The 18,986-nt window shown below is 35.3% G+C and overlaps 1 protein-coding gene across 1 annotated transcript; it reads left to right on the top strand.

The window, feature by feature from the left end:
- Window positions 1-5,368: 5,368 nt before the first annotated feature.
- Window positions 5,369-14,051, top strand: LOC121405756. Its single transcript, XM_041596710.1, has 6 exons — window positions 5,369-5,484; window positions 10,705-10,905; window positions 11,704-11,898; window positions 12,462-12,659; window positions 13,192-13,324; window positions 13,811-14,051. The coding sequence occupies exons 1-6, from the start codon at window positions 5,442-5,444 to the stop codon at window positions 13,980-13,982; spliced, it is 942 nt and encodes a 313-aa protein (XP_041452644.1). The 5' UTR covers window positions 5,369-5,441; the 3' UTR covers window positions 13,983-14,051.
- Window positions 14,052-18,986: the final 4,935 nt, after the last annotated feature.

The following is an 18,986-nucleotide window of genomic DNA, read 5'->3' as shown; positions in this document are numbered from 1 at the left end:
GAGGTTGATAATAGTTCTGCTACTACCATTACGTATACTGTTGATACCACGACTGCATTTTACCACAACTCCTGACTTTCAAATTTGTTACCACTAATATTACTTCAAATGATAGTACTTACCACTACACCCCCCCCCCCCCACCACACACACACACACACTACTGGTAAATGTTGGCTAATTATTCAAATAATCTGCTACAATGACATCATCGATATACATGTAATCGAAAAAGAACTCATTATTTCACGTTTGTATTCTTTTAAAATTGAAAACAAATTTCATGAAATACTAACAATACAGTTTAACATTGATTTTGCTTGCAGACGTATTCCAAGTCAGGGGTATTAAAGAAGCAAGGAAGATAATGATCACAAATGTCAATTGATTGACCCCCCCCCCCTTTATATTACGAGTACTTTATTATTGTTTAGTTATTGATATATATAGTAAATCAGTCATTGGAGGCTTTATGCCACAGTAATTCAGTTAAATGTTTCTGTTTCGAGTGTTTCAATGGTTGATATTTCTTATTTTGTATTGTTTATACTGAAATGTATTTTTATATTATTTGCCGAATATATAATAATTATACTAATGAATACTTGGATGAAAAAAATTAACCAATTAAGTATATTGGCAATTAGCACTTGAAATTTGGCTAATCTAAAATTGGTCGGTATTTTCAGTTCATTGCACTGAAAACATGCAAACTCATTCGCTATGACCATGGTGCAGAGTTGCCCGATTATTACAGAACTTCAAGTATCTGTTAAGTTTCTTCATAGGCTGTGTTTATGCGACCTCAAGCCAGAATCATGATTCAAAACACAAACATGAATCACAATATCACAGAACCGGCGTTTAGACGATCTTCATTCCAATGCTGTTTCTCCTCAGATTCGGGCCAATCCAGTGCGCATCAACAGTGCGCAGTTTGACAGAGGAAGTTTTTCGCACGTGTTTTGGCTCTCGAAAAATCTTTGCTTCCAAAATTCAGTCTATACCTCATTTTGTTTACTTCTATTATAGGTTCCATATGATTCTATTCATCTTGTTGGTTTATCCAAAATGGTGTTCGGAAGTGAATTTCATCGTTCGTAAAATGTTTGAGTTCATGTTGTTCTTGGTTAAGTGTGCTAGGTTAAAATTTCTTTTAAAAAACACAGAAAACGTTATTCTTTTATGATACATTTACTAAATTTCGTTTGTTTCACATATTGGGTTGTCTGTGTTATATAAAAATCAATGGCTCTATTTTTTAAAATAATTAGTTCAAAGACATCGTAAAACTTAATGTTTGTTTTCTTAAAGGATTATAATGAAAAGGGAGGGGTGTGGACGGTAAAGGTCAACACGTCAAGTGGCAGTTGGCGTGCACTGTACTCTTACAGCAATCTGTACTCCTAGACTTTGATACAAAATATTTCAAGAGCATAATGGTAGCAAACCTAGTAGGATCTCTATTTACATCACAACACGCTCAGTATGACAAAGATGTATCTCTTATCCGGCATTTTGATAAGCCCGAATCAACACATTTTGCATCTCAGCCAAATACCAAATCTTCGTCGAATGCCACAAACCAGGTGAGACGTTTGAATTAAGGAATATAAAATGGACGAATAACTAAAGAAAAAAAACAGCTGGCTGAAATGTAAAAAAAAATATGGCAAGCCTGATTTACTTTCGGAAAATAATAACTACATTCCTATTAAAGACTGTTTCTTTTGACTCTACGTGATATCCGATTTTTTTTTTTAAATAAACCTTTACGTTAAATTGCGAAAGAGGTTGGTGCAGTATGTGTAAGCAATAATACGACACTATTGTGGATACAATTTTTTTTTGTCATGAAAATGACATAAAATACGAATGTATCCATGTTATGTTAAATGTAAGAATGGTTGTTCAATCACGTTGTGAGTATGCAGGCATTTTAAAACTCATTTATGGTAAAGTTGTATTTTGCTCTTCGAAAGGGCAATGCATAAGGAAAAATAATATTTAAAATAATTTCATCAATCCCTTGAGAGGACAGGGGTTATTAAAATGGTGCAAGGTGGAGGAAAATTTCCTCTCGCACAAAACTACTAGATAGAATTTGCTCACCTTTTATTAAAATATTAGTTAAGCCCATTATAAAATTTCCGTTGGTTCAAAGAAAATATATTTCATACATCAGCTCGACAACTATGGCAAAAGTGTACCATTGCGCCTACGAAATCGTCGACCACAAAGCTGCCGGTTTTCTACAATACAAACCCCATATCAAACATTCGTCGGATGCCTAAAACCAGGTGATGCGCTGTACAATTTAATACAAATAGGGTTTAATGTGTAATTTCATTCACGATATTAGGTCGGAAATTACCGAGATTCGTTATGTATTCGTGGAGCGTTGTGGCCCAGTGGATTAGTCTCCGGACTTTGAAACAGGGGGTTGTGGGTTCGAATCCCAGCCATGGCGTAATTTACTTCAGCAAGAAATTTATCCACATTGTGCTGCACTCAACCCAGGTGAGGTGAATGGGTACCTGGCAGGAATTTATTCCTTGAAATGCGTGTGCGCTGTAATCATAGTAATTACGGCAGCCAAGCTACAGCTGGGGTAATAACAGGGGCGTAGATAGCGGGGGGGATGGGGGGATGCATCCCCCCCCAGAATTTTAGGTGGGGGGATGGTGTGTACAATCATCCCCCCCAGGTTTCTGTGGGGGAAGAAGCAAAACTATACAGTAATAAAGCAATGAATGCTAGTTAAAATCAATCAATAATAATAGCAGTAATAATCATAACGTACAACAATGACAAACATGATCAAAATTGGACTTTTATTCAGAGTCAATCATCTTATATGCATTTACAACTTGCAAGTTTTAAGTAATAACAACTGTCTTGCGTCGTCATATACATTTAAGGATCGTTATTCAGAGTTTCACCAAGTACATTTCCTTATAATAATTATGTATTTGCAAAGGAGATAAGTTCAAAATATTTCATTACAGATTTAAGAAAGTGTCGCTTAATCACTCCCTTTCAGAGCAATTGCTTTCATAACACATTAACATTGTTCAAACGAATTAATAAGAAATTACCTATACACATACACTGACCCTTTTCCCTGCTGGCCATGTCCTCAACCCCTACTTTGCAAAGGAAAGGTGAAAATTTTCAGTCTCTGAGGAGCGAATTAGTAAATGAATGATTTTGGAATGAAAGTGCAAATTTTGGATGGCCTCAGTGATATCCGAGGTTTTTTTTCACTCAATATTTTTGGCGCAATGTATTTTGGAATTACTTATACCAGTGATTTCTGTATATGTGCGCAGTCTTCTAGGTTTGAAGGTTATAAACTGTTACATTTCCTTACCTATGTTTTTACCATAATCATCATAACAAGGTACATAATAAGAAATGAATCGAAATTATAACAAGTTACTATCTATACAGTTTACTTTCGACAACCCGGTGAGGTTTATTTCATTTCCATACTTAATTCAATCAAGCCTTTGTAATCATGGTAATTTTAAACAGAGTGTGCTTATCATTTTAGTGTCCGCATATCTGCACGTGGATAAGAAATATAATGTTGAGCTTTTTTTATTTTACCCCTATTACTATAATTGTAATTGATATTTTTTTAGTTATTTGGCTGTTTATTTGTTTATTCCTTTAGTTGTTAATTCATTCGTTTGATCATTAACAATATCGCTACTTTTAAAAGAGTATACTACTATACTAGTAAAATAAGGAATACTAGTTATTCTAGATCATGTTTAGCAGGACTGTCATGACCAAGATGATAACTAGACTTCCGACAAATGACATTTCTCTTATGATCATCTTTACTCATTGTCATTGATCAAACAAAAGATTACTGCCATGAAAAATGTGCAAGGAAGTTTGTTTATTACTGGATGCCCTGTTTATTGCTGAAAGCAAAGTGATTAAAAGACACACTAGATAATCCATGAGGCAGATCGTGTTATTTTTTTTTATCTTTAACTCGTCTGCTTTGGCCCATGATATTTTGTTTTTATCGAGTACGTTATCTCCTTTATTCTTTATATTTATATATGAATTACATGTATATATATATATATATATATAAAGTATGACCCAGCTAGGGATCACCCCCCCCCCCCAGGTCTAAGGACCTGTCTACGCCACTGGGTAATAATATCCAAGTCCTTTGGAAGCACATAGAGACATTATTAATAATTGTGATATGCGCTATACAAGAACTGTTTATTATTATGTTATATTAACAATTTCGTGCTACGTAAAAGTTTTTCCCCATCTTTCATTGTTACTTTTTGTAATGCAGCTGCATCAAGTATGTTAATGTCATAATGATTGTCAAAGGCCCTGTCACGAGGCGATGAACAAAGAAATATCCCCCTTATGTAAGGTCTAATTTTAAACCAATCAGGACATTAATACGACATAATAGAATAAGATGGCTATCATTGTTATCAGAAATTGCCATCTTTCGCATCTTGCTGAAGCTATAGTAAATGTAAAATTCATTAGTTGAAATCAGGGCGGAACCAGCTTTCGCCAACAGAGGGGGGGGGGGACAAAACATGCTCATACATTTTTTCCCACAAAATCGGCCGTTATTGTGGTATTTTTGCATTTAAACCTAAACATTTTAATTTAACGATTGATGCAGGAGAAAAGGAGTTGAATCAAAAATAAAGGTACCACGCTGAACCAGTAGTGGTTACTCCGGAATTGTTAGAATTTGAAGGGTTAACACCTACTTCCCAAAATATTATCATTATTATTATTATTAATAATATTATTGTTATTATTATTATCATTATTAATGTTTTCAATGCATAGATATTGGTACTTACGAAGTGATCTTGGTTGGGTTTTAAAGCCTATTTCAAGTAAATTGCGCATTACCACATGTCGCTTACACATAACATTATACCTTCCCAACATTAGGAAATGATACATTATTGTCCCTTGCCTCTTACTACCTTATAAATAATGATAATTAATGCAATCAAGATTATATTGTCCTGCAGTCATGTTTTCATGACAGTTGATCGTTTCAATTCTCTTTGCCCCTCCTGACGTCATTATTTGCTAATCCATCAAAGATTCAATCTTATTCATCCATAGAGACTCTCTCGAATCTTTTTGCTGTCAGGATCTACTTTCAAAGTTCAATGATGAGGGTTTTGTTCCTTCCGTGTTTTTTAGTTGCTGAGCTCGAGTTGAATGATCTGAAGCTCTTCCCCCACCTGATAACAATTTAACTTGGAGTGATATTTCCTGATCTAATTTTCTAGACGATTCAAAAATACGTAGAAGAAAAAAATGAAGCCTCAAAAAATACATTCCAGCCCGATCACTATGACAATTGTGTATAATGTTGACTTTTACGTACGAAACACAGACATCGATTATGCACGTATGATCCAATGTCAAACACATACCAAGCATTCGTTAGATGCCACAAACCAGGTGAGATGGATCAAACTCTTGAAAAAGATATGAATACGCTTTAATTTATACAAGGTTCGACGATTGGTTAAACAATATCAATTTGATATGAATTACTGTCTACACGATTCTACGGAACGGTTGCTGTTCAAAGATTCCAAATCTAAGTCAGTAATTGGTACTCTAATAATCATAATATTTATTAAAGTTCCAATTTCGGAAAAAAGTCAAATTTATACTTACTAGCTTTAAGCAATATTCAGCAGGGTTTATAATTACCGTATTCCAAAGTTGCTGCTACCCAAACCAAACAGTCTGTGATGAATTAGCTACCTGCTTGTAATCTGCCGAGTTTTCAATTAAGAATGAGCTTAGAAAAAGGAAGGAAGTCAATATAATCGAATGGTGGGTGGATGTGCTTACCAGTCAATTATTTCCCAGAGAATCAGTCACGGAAAGCAAGTACATATCAATTACAAATATTCTAGAACCTGCCTATTGTATCAAGGCGGCAAAGGAGAACAACCAATGACGGAGCTGCATTTGTTTGTCTAACACCCAACTCTCAAACGCGTTCAGCCGGCTAAAGCATCATATTGCAATTATACACTTGAAGATGTAATTAACACTTTACCTGTTAACGCAGTTATTAATATCTCACCAATAACAAAGGAAATAAAGTCATTTACAAGAGCTTAACTCGCCTGCTTTTTTGTGGACGGGAAGATAGCATACTAGGATGCATAGAGTTCCTATGCAATGTTACTTTACAGAAATCTATTTCATGGGATGGAGGGCCGGCAAGGGGTGTGGAGGGGGATGGGTTGTAGCCTGTGACTATGATTATGACTAGTTCTACTACTGCTATTATTACTTTTTTTCTTCTTCTCCTACTACGACCACTCCTCCTCCTCATCCAACTGCTACTACTTCTACTACCACTATTTTGGCTGATACAACTCTGCTACTACTACTATTACTACTACTACTACCACCACCACCAACACCACCGCCGCCACCGCCATTACTACCACCAACCCTACTGCCACTACTTTTACTTCTACCATTTCTACTACTACCACCCATTCTCTTGGGTCCGCTTAAGAAAAGACCCTATGGTCATTTCATATAATGAGGTTGATACTAGTTCTGCTGTACTACTACTTCTTCTTTTAATACCATGACTGCATTTTACCAGCACAACTCCTAATACTATCTAATTTGTTAGGACTGATACTACTCCAAATGCTAGTACTTACCACTACCCCCCCCCCCACACACACACACTACTAGTCAATATTGGGTAATCCTTCAAATAATCTGCTACAATGACGTGATCAATATAAATGTCATTGGAAAAGAACTCTTTATTTCAAGTCTGTATTCCTTTAAAATAGAAAGAAAAAAACAATCGTAAATACTAGCAATACAGTTTAACATCTATTTTGTTTGCAGACATAATCCAAGTCAGGGGTATTAAAGAGGCAAGGAAGAAAATGACCACCTATGTCGATTGATTGATCACTTTTATATTACGAGTACTTTATTATTGTTTAGTTTTTGATATATTTGTAAATCAACCATTGGAATCGGAACAGGAGACTCATGCCACAGTAATTCAGTTAACTTTTTCTGTTCCTTGCGTTCCGATGGTTGACATTTCTTATTTTGTATTGTTTATACAGAAATGTATTGTTGTATTATTTGGCGAATAAATAATACTACAAATAATAGTAAATACTTGGATGAAAAAAAAGTATAAAAAAAAATGAAAAGTACATTTCGTATATTGTCAATTAGTAGGGGAAGGCGGGGTAAGTTGTGACAGTTTTTGCTTTTTGCATGTTAGAATTGATATGAATAATAATCTTGTCGAAATAAGTACCTTGCCTTGAAATTTAATTCTTCTGAAATATTTTCCACCTATATATAACTTTCTATCCCCACACTGAAAGTCATCGTGACCTTTGAAAAAAACGATGTCAAATGGCTCAACTTGCCCCATATATGGGGTAAGTTTGAGCCACCTTCTGGGGTAAGTTGAGCCACAAAAACTATGTACAAAATGTATGAGGGGAGAACCAGCATGTCAATTTTTTGTTTAAAGTCTTTTCACTTGCTAATTCTCTATAAATACTAACATCCTTTAAAAGGAAAAGAGCAGTCATGTAAATTTGCTCCTTTCAGCCAGCATTTCAATCGATTTTTATGGTTTGTTTGTTTTTTAAGATACATTACCATAGGAATTACCATGGCTCAACTTGCCCCATGCTGTTTGGCTCAACTTACCCCAGTCCGAACTTAGTGCGATAATTTGTATCCACACATTTATTATGCATCCATCATAAAAGACTATGACAAGAATGAAGATCCATACCTGGACTAATAATGTTGTTATCATGTCTTTATTATATTTAAAGACATGTGTGTTTATAAAGCACTTATCTATTTCACACTATTTTTTACTTTTTTGGCTGAAATTCATATTTTTCCTCTCTAAAAAACTACTTTTTGTTTCAAAGTTGAAAACAATATGGTGGGGTTAGGGGTTATGCTATGGGTCATCAATACATGACACCACCACAATGTCTGACTCATTCATTATTGGCCTGGGGCTGGTGGCTCAACTTGCCCCTATGCTCAACTTACCCCGCCTTCCCCTACTTAAAATTTGGCTTATCTAAAATTGATCAATATTATTCAGTTCATGTCACTGAAAACACCCGGGGGAGGGAATCGATCAAAGAAGTAGTAGGTCTGTGCCGCGGGCGAGACAAAAAAAAACGGGGGCCTTGGAGCGGGCTTATTGTAAAAAGGAGGGTCCTCGGAACGGGCTTCGGAACTACAAATGTTTGTGAAAACGGGGGTCCTTGGAACGGGTCGCCTGCGTTTGAGTGCGTATGTATACCTATGGAACGTGCATGCAGCTAGCCCGACGGCACGACTGCCGGGCGCGCTAGCGCAGAGGCGTTGGTCAGAAAGCGGAACGGCGTAACGGAAAATATGCGAAGCTTTGGAGCGGATTTCTTTCTTCTTTTTTTCTCGATAAGAAGAAAATGCTATGCTTTGGAGCGGCTTTTTTTCTCAATAAGACAAAAATGCTATGCCTTGGAACGGATATTTGGGTGTAAAAATGGGGTCCCCTCCACGGCACATGCCCACTATGCATACTGAGTGCCCCCCCCCCCTTCCTGGGTGAAAACATACTATGACCATGGTGCAGAGTTGCCCTATTATTTCGGAACTTTAAGAATCTGTTAATTTTCCTCATAGTCAATCGAATACCAAGTTTTGAACTAGTGCCACAAACCAAGTGAGACGTCTGGTTAGATATTTGCGGACAATGGAGATAATGATCTTTTTTTGTGTTGCAAATGGTTTGTCTTCCATTTACCACTCTCAACCAGGGTGTAATAAAGGGGTACCTGGTTGAAAGGAATCACTTAAATGCTTTAGCGCCAAAAGGAGTGATCTTGGTTGCTGTTTAAACAATTTTCGAGTAGCGGAATTCTGGTTTAAAACATAATCCCTGTTATCGGTAAAAAGTTCTTTATTTACCATCAAGACCGGGATTTACTTGTCGCGTCACATGTAGTATTTTCGAGAGTGTAACTTGCTGGTCCTACATCAAAAAGTGCAACTGTAATAAAAGACATTAAATGTGTGTTCATTTTCTTTTCTTTTCTTCTCTAATAACATGGTCGTACACTTCTTTCATCACTTCCTTTTATTTGACAGATGTTTTCCCTTCTTATAGAGCAATTGTATGTGCAGTAAGTGGATTATATATATTTAGCAAAAAGCCTCAAGGTTGGACGAGAATCTCCACCCCATCTTTATTTGCCCTTAAATCAATGATACAAGAGGCAATTTTCTATTTTGTCCCCCCCCCCTAAAGCTCCTTGTCAATGGATCAAGTTACTTTTTTGTCACCTTGACACATTTGTATTAATGTACTTAAAGTAACCCTCAGCCTTTTCTCCCTTTTAAATCGGCTGGTAAGAGGAAGAAATATAAAACCATACTCTCATACAGTGGGTTTACATGTAACCAAGTGTCATAACGACAGGAGATTTTTGTGGAGATGGGTATTGTGGTTAAATAAAGGCAAGGGAGCAAAATGAAGAGGCAGGAGGTTTTGTGGGCACAAAACTGCTTAAAGAGAGAGCGAAGTTGGCTCAGTCGGTAAAGCATCTGCCCGTCGAACCAAAGATCGTGGGTCGAGTACACCCCGGGCGGATGACTGAAACCAGTGCGTTGTCTCTCCCCTGTTTCATAGATGCAGGCTATGTTACAGTGGAAAAAACTCCGTCTCTCGGATAGGACGTTAAATGGAGGTCCCGTGTAGAGGAGCATCACCACTTTTGCACGTGAAGAACCCTCTGCACTATTGAATAAGAGTAGGGGGGAACCCTGGTGGAGTGGTCCACCTGCATTCCCCCAACCAGTTATCGGGAGGAAAGACCTGCGGGTCACAGTTCTGTGTGCGCGCCCTTGTAGGTGACCCAGATTGGCCGGCTCCTCCAAAGCGCCTCTGAATGTCTTTGACAGATATTTGGCGCTATACAAATGCTGTGCATCATCATCATCATCACCATAATACATGTAGTATTTGTTTAGTATTTTATAATGTGTATGTATATATTATCAGCGAATTGTTGGTTTTGGTAAAAAATCTGAATTGCCCGGGTTCTCCACCATGCCATGAGCAGGGAGGATAATTATTAAGATGATGATCGGTGAAAATTATTATGATAAAGATAATAATTCAAACGCTTAATGAAGACATTTGTATATAGCGTATACTGACCATATCATTAATAATTTGATTTTTTGAAAAAATTAATAAATGAATAAATAGTTCACAAATTCTCGGGGAACAAATATTAAAGTACTATTAAGTTAGCCAACTCTCCGAGGTTATGTCTTTTTATGATCAGTAATAGCAAGTTATGAATAAAGGGAATCGGGGATGCTATGGGGGTGGGTAAAGGTGAGTGAGTAAAACAATAACATGAAAATGTAATGCAAGCAAATGCAACAAAAAAAGAAGGTAATGTCATGCAGGAAGTTACATGTATAATTATGTTGCATAACGTATTATATTAACCCCGATCCACGGTAATACCCATGTCATTCCTTCGATTACTCCTTTCAGTTTATTTTCTAATGTTATTTTTGTGTTGAAACATGCGATTTTTTTAACAACGAACCCCTACTTATTTTTTACACCCTCTATAGGAGCTATTAATTGCAGCGCTCCATACATTCCTCACGATGCATCGGTGGAACATCTTCGTCTCAACTACGCTTTCGGTGACAGAATTAATGTGACGTGTGATGCAAGTGATGCTTACTTTACTCTTCAATGTCATAACAAAGGCTTGTGGAGCGGACCTGTCGTTTCCTGTCCAAGGTCCAACGTAACAGTACCCGCTGCAGGTACTCTTGTTTTATTTACCCCTTTTCATCAGCATTTCCTTCCTATTGCACTGTATATTAACATCGCTGGCTTTAATCTCAAATTGTTATCATTAAATTCATCAGAATTACTGTCGTTAATATTAGTGCTGTTATTATTATCACTACTATATTATTGTTATAATTTTTTGCTATTGTTGGTGATGTTGTTATTGTATTAACTACTTCTTCTGCCGTGATATGTTCCAGTGTTTCTTTTTGTATCATTATCATCATCATCATTGTAATCATCATCAATATCTTCATAATTGTAATTATCAACATCATCCTTATTTTGCTGACTAGATTTACAATTTATTGGCATTTAAAGAGTGTGGTCTGAATCCTCACTAAGCTAAGTCCAGGGATGGGACTCTGGGATTTTATTATCATTATGATTATCATTAGTAGTAATAGTATTTGTAGTATTACTGTTGTTGTTGAGGTTATCATTATTAGTAGTAGTAATGTTATCATTATCATTATTTTATCACCATAATTATTACTATTTTCATTATTATTATTAATATTGTAACTGTTATCAAGATAGATTAAGTAAGTAATGTAAGATAACATTAAACAATTTGAGTTTTGCTTACAATACTTCCTATGCAATCATATTAGGAGCTATTATTGCTCCTTAATTACAAGTTCGGTGTTTTCTTGGTTTTTTTCTTTTCTTTTATTTTCTTTTCTGTCTGGGTGTAAGTAATATTCTCAATTATTTTCAATCGATCTTGCTTTTGGAATTATAGCACCCGTTTATTGATTTCGTTGCAGTAACCGCCCATCGCCACGCCTACTGCAGTGCCCCAGCCGTTCCACCCCACTCAACCAATCAGAACCCACGTCTCTCATACAAAGAAGGTGACAATATCAACGTGACATGTAACGAGGGTTCTGGATGGTACCCTTTGGAATGTTCTGACGGAATATGGATCGGACAGAATATTGTCTGCCCAAACCCCACCATAGGTAATTGCATATTGACATATCACAGTCTACATTATATTGTTTAATATATTAGGTATATTCATAGGAAAAATATCTTTATGTCTTAAAGGTATTGGCATCTCATGAAACCACTGGGATCGGTTTTCCCTTTTCTTTTTACCCGATGAATTTAAATATAATGATATAATACATATAATAATGATAATAATAAGACTTGTATAGCGCACTTTACATCTTGATTAGATGCTGAAGATGCTTCAGGGAAGAACAACAACTAAAACAATTTACATGTAATACAAGTTTGAACAATAAGTCGATGTCTATCAAAAAACACTCTTACATGTAGGCAGGCATGTTTTCAGGTTGCTCCTAAAGGTGGTCACCGAAGTCTGGGTTTTCAAACTCTGTGGAAGAGAATTTTACAGGTTTGTAATGTATATCAAATGTAAAACAAATATAAATTAAAAAAATCGAAAAGCATAAATACCTAGGCTACTTCTCCTGATTAGCTCGAAGTTAGTTCGGGGACCCATTTTCTGCATTATTTATTTATTCGTAATTTTTGGCTGTTCTACGATCAACAGACTGCAACCAACCAATCATACCCGCCGTTTCATCGCTGGACACCTACAGGTCTCATTACAAGGTCGACGAGGTGGTTAACATCACATGCAAAACATCCCTTGATTCCATTCTTTGGGAATGCCACAAAGATGGTCAATGGCGCGGACCAGAGATTCGCTGCCCCGTCTCTCAACCTATATCTTCAGCTGATACAGCAGGTGTGTATAATTTCCACACTGATCAGACTAAAGTATTTGCAGCATTTTGCATGTATGTATGAGACAAAAAGAAAGTCGATGAAATTGATATTTAAATGCCAATGGATAATAAATGCAAATTTGTCAACAGTCGCCCATTGTACATGTAACTGGTGTACAAAAAAAGTATTCTTCAAAATATAACACTGTAGCCCGTTTTCTATTCAAACTTATAATTTAATTTAATGTCATATAAAAAACACAAACATATACATATACAAATGTATATATATACAAACATACACACACACACATAATTTATATATATATATATATATATATATATACAGTGTGGTACTTTTATCAAGCTTTATTTCGTCCTAAATAATTAATCAGCCATTTTGCATTGATGCGCTAAAACGGTTTAGGGAAATGGCCAAGTTAAAAAAAAATCAAAGAAATTAAACTTTTTTATATCCAACGTTCACCTGTTCATGAACAAATGTGAGCTACATTGTGACATGAAAATACTTCTTGCCAATTTTCTATGCAGGGAGAGTTGGAGAAAAGCCTGTAGAAAAGTGGCACGGACGAGATTTGATAACTACTGGTCTTCTTGTAGCAGCTGTGATCATGTTTGTCCTAGTACTGATGTCCATGGTGGCCTTCTCCATCTCTTTCAAAGGGTAAGAACAATGCCCCTCTGTCATACTCAAGTCTGGTTGTGTAAAGCAAAAGCGAATGAAATTCCAAGTGGCAGCCAAACATTGGAAAATATTGCTTACGTAACTTATTTTCGTTAATCTGCATAATGTTCACTTGTTCCAACCTCATGCATTTTACATTTGCTTTTTAAAACAAATGTTGATTTTCCATACAGATTAGAAGTAACAAAGCAAAAGCCATTTGGGATCTGCAGATGATCTGAATACACTTACTGTCACCAACTTTTCGTGCGACATTGTCATACAGCGTTCTTTTTGGTTTCATTTTCAGCTCTTAATTGCACTATCATGCGTCCCATCTCTTTATTGACAAAAATCGGAAAATGGTATGATGGTCACATCAATGTTATCAGTAATTCACAATATGCAGTGAATTATTTGTTACACTCTACATATTCGTCACGATATGAAACTTTTGTTTTCTGATGTTTGACGTCTTAATGACAGCTGGCACTCTGGATCAGCTAAAGATGATAAAAACGCCGACCGAGGACCACTCCCGGATGTTCCTGGAGGATATGCAGACTACCTTGTGGGAGAAAAGTCACTGTATACCGAACCATACTTGAAACCAAGCAGCATTCCACAGGGATATGAGACCTACGAAAAACCGATGTAATTGACGATACTACTATGTTGTTAGAAACTAGAAACCTGAATCTCCGTTCAGGAAAGTTGAAATGTTGAAGTCTAATACCCCACCAATGGCGGTACACTCTAACCCGTTGTTATTTTGTGCTAAATGTGTTTAATAAAATGTACTTCTTATTTCATTGTGTAGAAATACGGATAACAAACTTAAGGTGTGTATAGCATGTATACCATGTATCAAAACTCTGATCTTTTTGTGAATTTGGTATGATGACTGTAATTCCAGCTTATCTTACTGTAACCATGGTAACCGGATTTGATAATGAAGATTAATTTTGTACGATTACTGCAACTAAGCTTACATATTGATCATGTTGATATATCAGCCACGCTGTGCTTAATCAATGTAGGTATATGTATACAAGTGGATACACAGTGTTTTGATATTTTCACGGCTACTTTGTTATTGTGAAAGTAATTCATTACAAATTAAATACGTGAAGAACAATGTAATACTAATATTGAAAAAAAATGCTACGGTTTGACATGAATTGTTTTGATTGTATATACAGTGCGTCCCTAAAAAAAGGAAACCCGTTTTCAGAAACAGATTTCACAATTATTAGATATGTGTTTATTATAAATTTGATATTTATTGCGAAAGTGGAATCCCATTTTTTTTCTTTGTATTAAATCATTTTTAAATGCACATCTCAATAAGCAATGTCGTATTAAGTATTGGGATTATTTTCGATATTTTTTCGATTGATGTCCCGGTTGATTACTGAAGTGACGGTAATCGCATTATTCACAAGATTAAAATTTGTTTAAATAGTATACTTTAGTTCATACAAGTTATTAATTTAATTAATTATATCTATATATCAGCAAAAATCAAAAACGAAAACGAAAAATGACAAAAAAATGATCAAATGAGGAGATGGTATAACAAAGCCACAAGAAATTAAACAAAGACCGAAAAAAATATAACAGAAAACAGAAGTGGGGACAAAAGAAGGGGGAAAAGTGGGATATATCGGATGTACTAAAGGGGTAATATACAGAAAATATAAAACAAATAATACCGAGCCTCGAAGGCAAATTATTAATTCTTCAAAGTTAATCTAATTACGCAAATGGAATAAAACTGGAGATTAGAAACATTCCACAAAAAGCAGTCCCACTTCTGATTATTCGGTTACGCTTCGGAAGCAAGAGCTTGTGAACTTCCTTTTGAAATATTCTTGTATTCTAGTTTGTGTTATAAATCAGTCAATGCAATATGCCAGAACGATTTATTATTATTATAATTATCATTATTATGTTTATTACTTTCATTATCTTTTTCTTTTCTTTATGTGTAATGTGACAGTAAAAAATTTTATTATCATTCAAAATATGGATCACAAAAATTGTTATTAGTACGTAGTAATTCTAATCAATATGATGTCATAACAATGTATACTTTTCTTGAAATAATATCTATGATATCAATGGTAATGAATTTGTAGTTAATATATATATAATTTAAGAATATCCAATTGTTTCGCATAGACGAATAATCCCATTTGTCATTTTGTTTCAGATATTTATCTTCTAGCACTTTCTTTGCTAATTGAAATTAGTATATATATCGGAAAGTACGAACTCTAGTGGTAAGACAAAAAAAGAGGAAATAATATAATACGCAGAAAAAAACGCACTTAGATTTTCAAAATCGGTGCAAACATGATGTGGTTAGTAGTGGGCTATTTGTAAAGATAATTGTGATTTATATTAATAACTTTGTAATCTTCATGCAACACAAAATAAAATTAGTTAAGGAACAAATTCGTAAGCATCTTCATTATTTGAGTCTTTGTTTCAATAAAAACTTATTACATATATATATATATATTTATTCTGATGAAAAAAATATATACACATATGCAATTAAAGAAGTTCATCCAATGATTTGTAAGGAGCACAAATGCAGGTTTATTTGATATGATAAAGTCAGGTGTATCTCATTCCAGGGCTTATTAGAATAAATGGCGTTTAATTATGTTTAAATTACGTTATTAAAGCGTCACTTATGTGCCCAGTCTTACAAAGAATTACGATTGATTCGAGCAATCGTTAACTGTATGGACATGTCAGAATTTTTTTTGCAGGAAATTTACTCAATGTCTTTGTAAAAAAAACAAAAAAAACATCGAACTTGCAAGAAAAAGATGAGTGAATGAATAAAATCATATCTAGAAAGTATTTTGAACCAACATGCATTTTAGATGTTGATGTTGCTGGCTTTCCATAGTTGTGATAGATCGGCTTATTCGCTAATCTTTGTAAGACGGGGTCCTGGTATCATATGACGTGTTATCATTCCGAGTCCGTCGGCGACGTCACAATGGATACAATAATTTTTGTTATTGTCATTTATGAAAACAAATGACATATAATTTTTCATACAAACAGGAGTAAACTTTGCTTTATGCTATACTATTTTTTTAATTAACAAAGGGGCTTTACTTTGAGGGTTTCGATATGAAAACAATAAAGCAGAATATCGTGTATTGAAATCATAAATATGTGTAACTGTTATTTTCCAATCGCAAATGATATTGATGAACAGATTTGGCGGGACAATGTCCAAATTAAGTCAATCTTGCAAATGGCGGTTGGGGTAAACTGTATTTCAATAAGACTGGATTAATGTATTGATTATCTAAGCCAACATGCAATCGAGTTACTGTTACATCAACATATCGACTGGCTAGATTATGTAGCGGCACGGTCATTATGAGCAAAGTGGAGCGATGCGCTTAAACAATTCCTGAAACTGCAGTATCTGCTCGTATTCTACAGTCGCAAATGTACACTAAGCAGTCATCGGATGCCACAAATTAGGTGAGACGTTAAAATCTTTTGTTGTCTCGAAAACCAGGAGTCTTATATATTCTTTTTCTTTTCTTCAAACTATTCTGACCATGTTTTGTCTATGACAGCCAGACTGCAGAGCCCTAAACTAACGACCAAATAAGCAAGATTTACTCCAGCCCTCTCGTGGCTGAATTCACCTCACTGCAGAATCTCGTGAATTGTGAGACTTTCTTTCTCAAATAATATAACCAGTTTATCTTCAAGTGGAATTGAATTTTGTTGCATCATTGCAAAGAGTAAATGTTACTCTTGAATAATAGTCATTTATTTTTAATGAAGTAATTTGATGAAAATAGCTCAATTTTAGGCCTGAAAAGATATCTCAAAACGTAATTTTCCCCTCTGCTTTCTCTTGCAAATTGTTGATTTTTTTTTGGGGGGGGGGTTAAGCCCAAATAAGATACATATTCTCTTAAAGCTCTTTTTTCACAATTTAACACATTTTTTTGTTTCACCTTGGAAATGACTCAGGATCCAGCAATTGACAATAAAATACAAAGAAAGATTTTTGAAATTTCTGAGTAGCATGAAATCCAGAGTTCTGACTCGCTGGATGTTTCACAACAACATATCCGTGCACTTTGAAGACAAAACCACATGGTGAGTGAAACTTTGGATAGGAAGTCATTGGAATTTTAGTGAGTGTGTGATCTCTTTGACCAATCATAGTGCAGTATTCTAGCTTTTAAGCTTCAACGTGTATTTAGCCTCATAATAGGTGGATCCTGGCCCATTCCAACACCTGTTCGTATACAACTTATATCATAGATCTTCAGCTTTATCATATTCAAATATCATTTTGGCTCAAACAGAAAATAAAGTGTAAAAATAACAACTTTTGTCGGTGAAAATAATTACCGTCTATCATGTTTTCGATAAGATGCTTCACTTGCATCACAATTTGTCTTTTTAAATTCAAACACATAACCTGAATTTATGATTTATTTTTCATCTTTACGATGAAACCAAATTGTGAAATTTGATACATATTGAAAACAGTAATGACCGAGTTAAAATATGTGTTTTGGTCTGCACCCAGCTCATTGCATGTGCAAATCTCTCTAGTAAAGAATATAACTTGAATAAACACTGTAAAAAAAAATATGTGCTAAGTTAGCACTCACAGTGCTTGTATAGTAACCGCCCTACGAGTGCTGATTTTCTAGTTTGAATTTGAACTAGAAAATCAGCACTCGTAGTGCAGTTTTTTATACAAGCACTGTAAGTGCTAAATTAGCACTTCATCTTTTTTTACAGTGAATGAAGCTACCTTTTGAGGACATGGAGACTGAGTGATGAACAAGTGTAAGAACTGGACATGTAATGAAAGATGTCGCTTCGACTTTTGACAAGATACCTATGAAACCATTCTCACTACCGTCCTAAAACTAGTTCACTGGAAAAAGGACACCTAAGTTTGCTGGAAATAAGTTCAGTGGAAACTAGTTTAATGTGTACTGAGAACGGTCGATGCGGCCTTGCAAGCGATCTTCCAAACCGGTTCAGAAAACTACCTCGCGATAGAGTTTTCAAGATCGTTTGGCCTCGGATGGTATTAGCGACACAACTGTTCTTCGGGAAGCGATCTTGGCATATTTTTGAGCGCGCTACTCCACACACTGTGCGTGGAATGCCTACGTTGTGGTAAATTTTCGCTCGAAATATGTCATCCCAATGAGAGTGTTCCCATATCAAGAAGACCTTTACGTGAATTGGTTTTGAAAACCACTTTTGGGCGATCAAATGGGAATGCTAACAGAGCAATCTCCCCAACTGGTTTCCTGAAACGATTTCCAGTAAACAAGTTTTAAAAAGTATATTGAGAACGGCTCAAACACAATCATAACCTCTGAATAACAATAGTCAGATATTGATACATCCACTCCTAAAAAATGACAATAAATAGGAACAAAAGTGATGACTGGTTTCATATTACCGTGTCTTGCTCAAAAATGAGAAGTTGAAAGTATTTGCAGTATAGGTTTTTTTATAATTTCTTCAATGAGTCAGATTTTAGAAAATGAATAATAATAGATAAACAATGCATTTTTTTTTTTGCCCAGCAAGCATGATAAACACAACGTTACCAGCTCACTCGACCGCTGATTAT

This window comes from Lytechinus variegatus, chromosome 19, assembly GCF_018143015.1.
Source record: "Lytechinus variegatus isolate NC3 chromosome 19, Lvar_3.0, whole genome shotgun sequence".
Classification (NCBI taxonomy): domain Eukaryota; kingdom Metazoa; phylum Echinodermata; class Echinoidea; order Temnopleuroida; family Toxopneustidae; genus Lytechinus; species Lytechinus variegatus.
The sequence above is the reverse complement of the archived record's forward strand: the minus strand, read 5'-3'. Positions and strand labels throughout refer to the sequence as shown.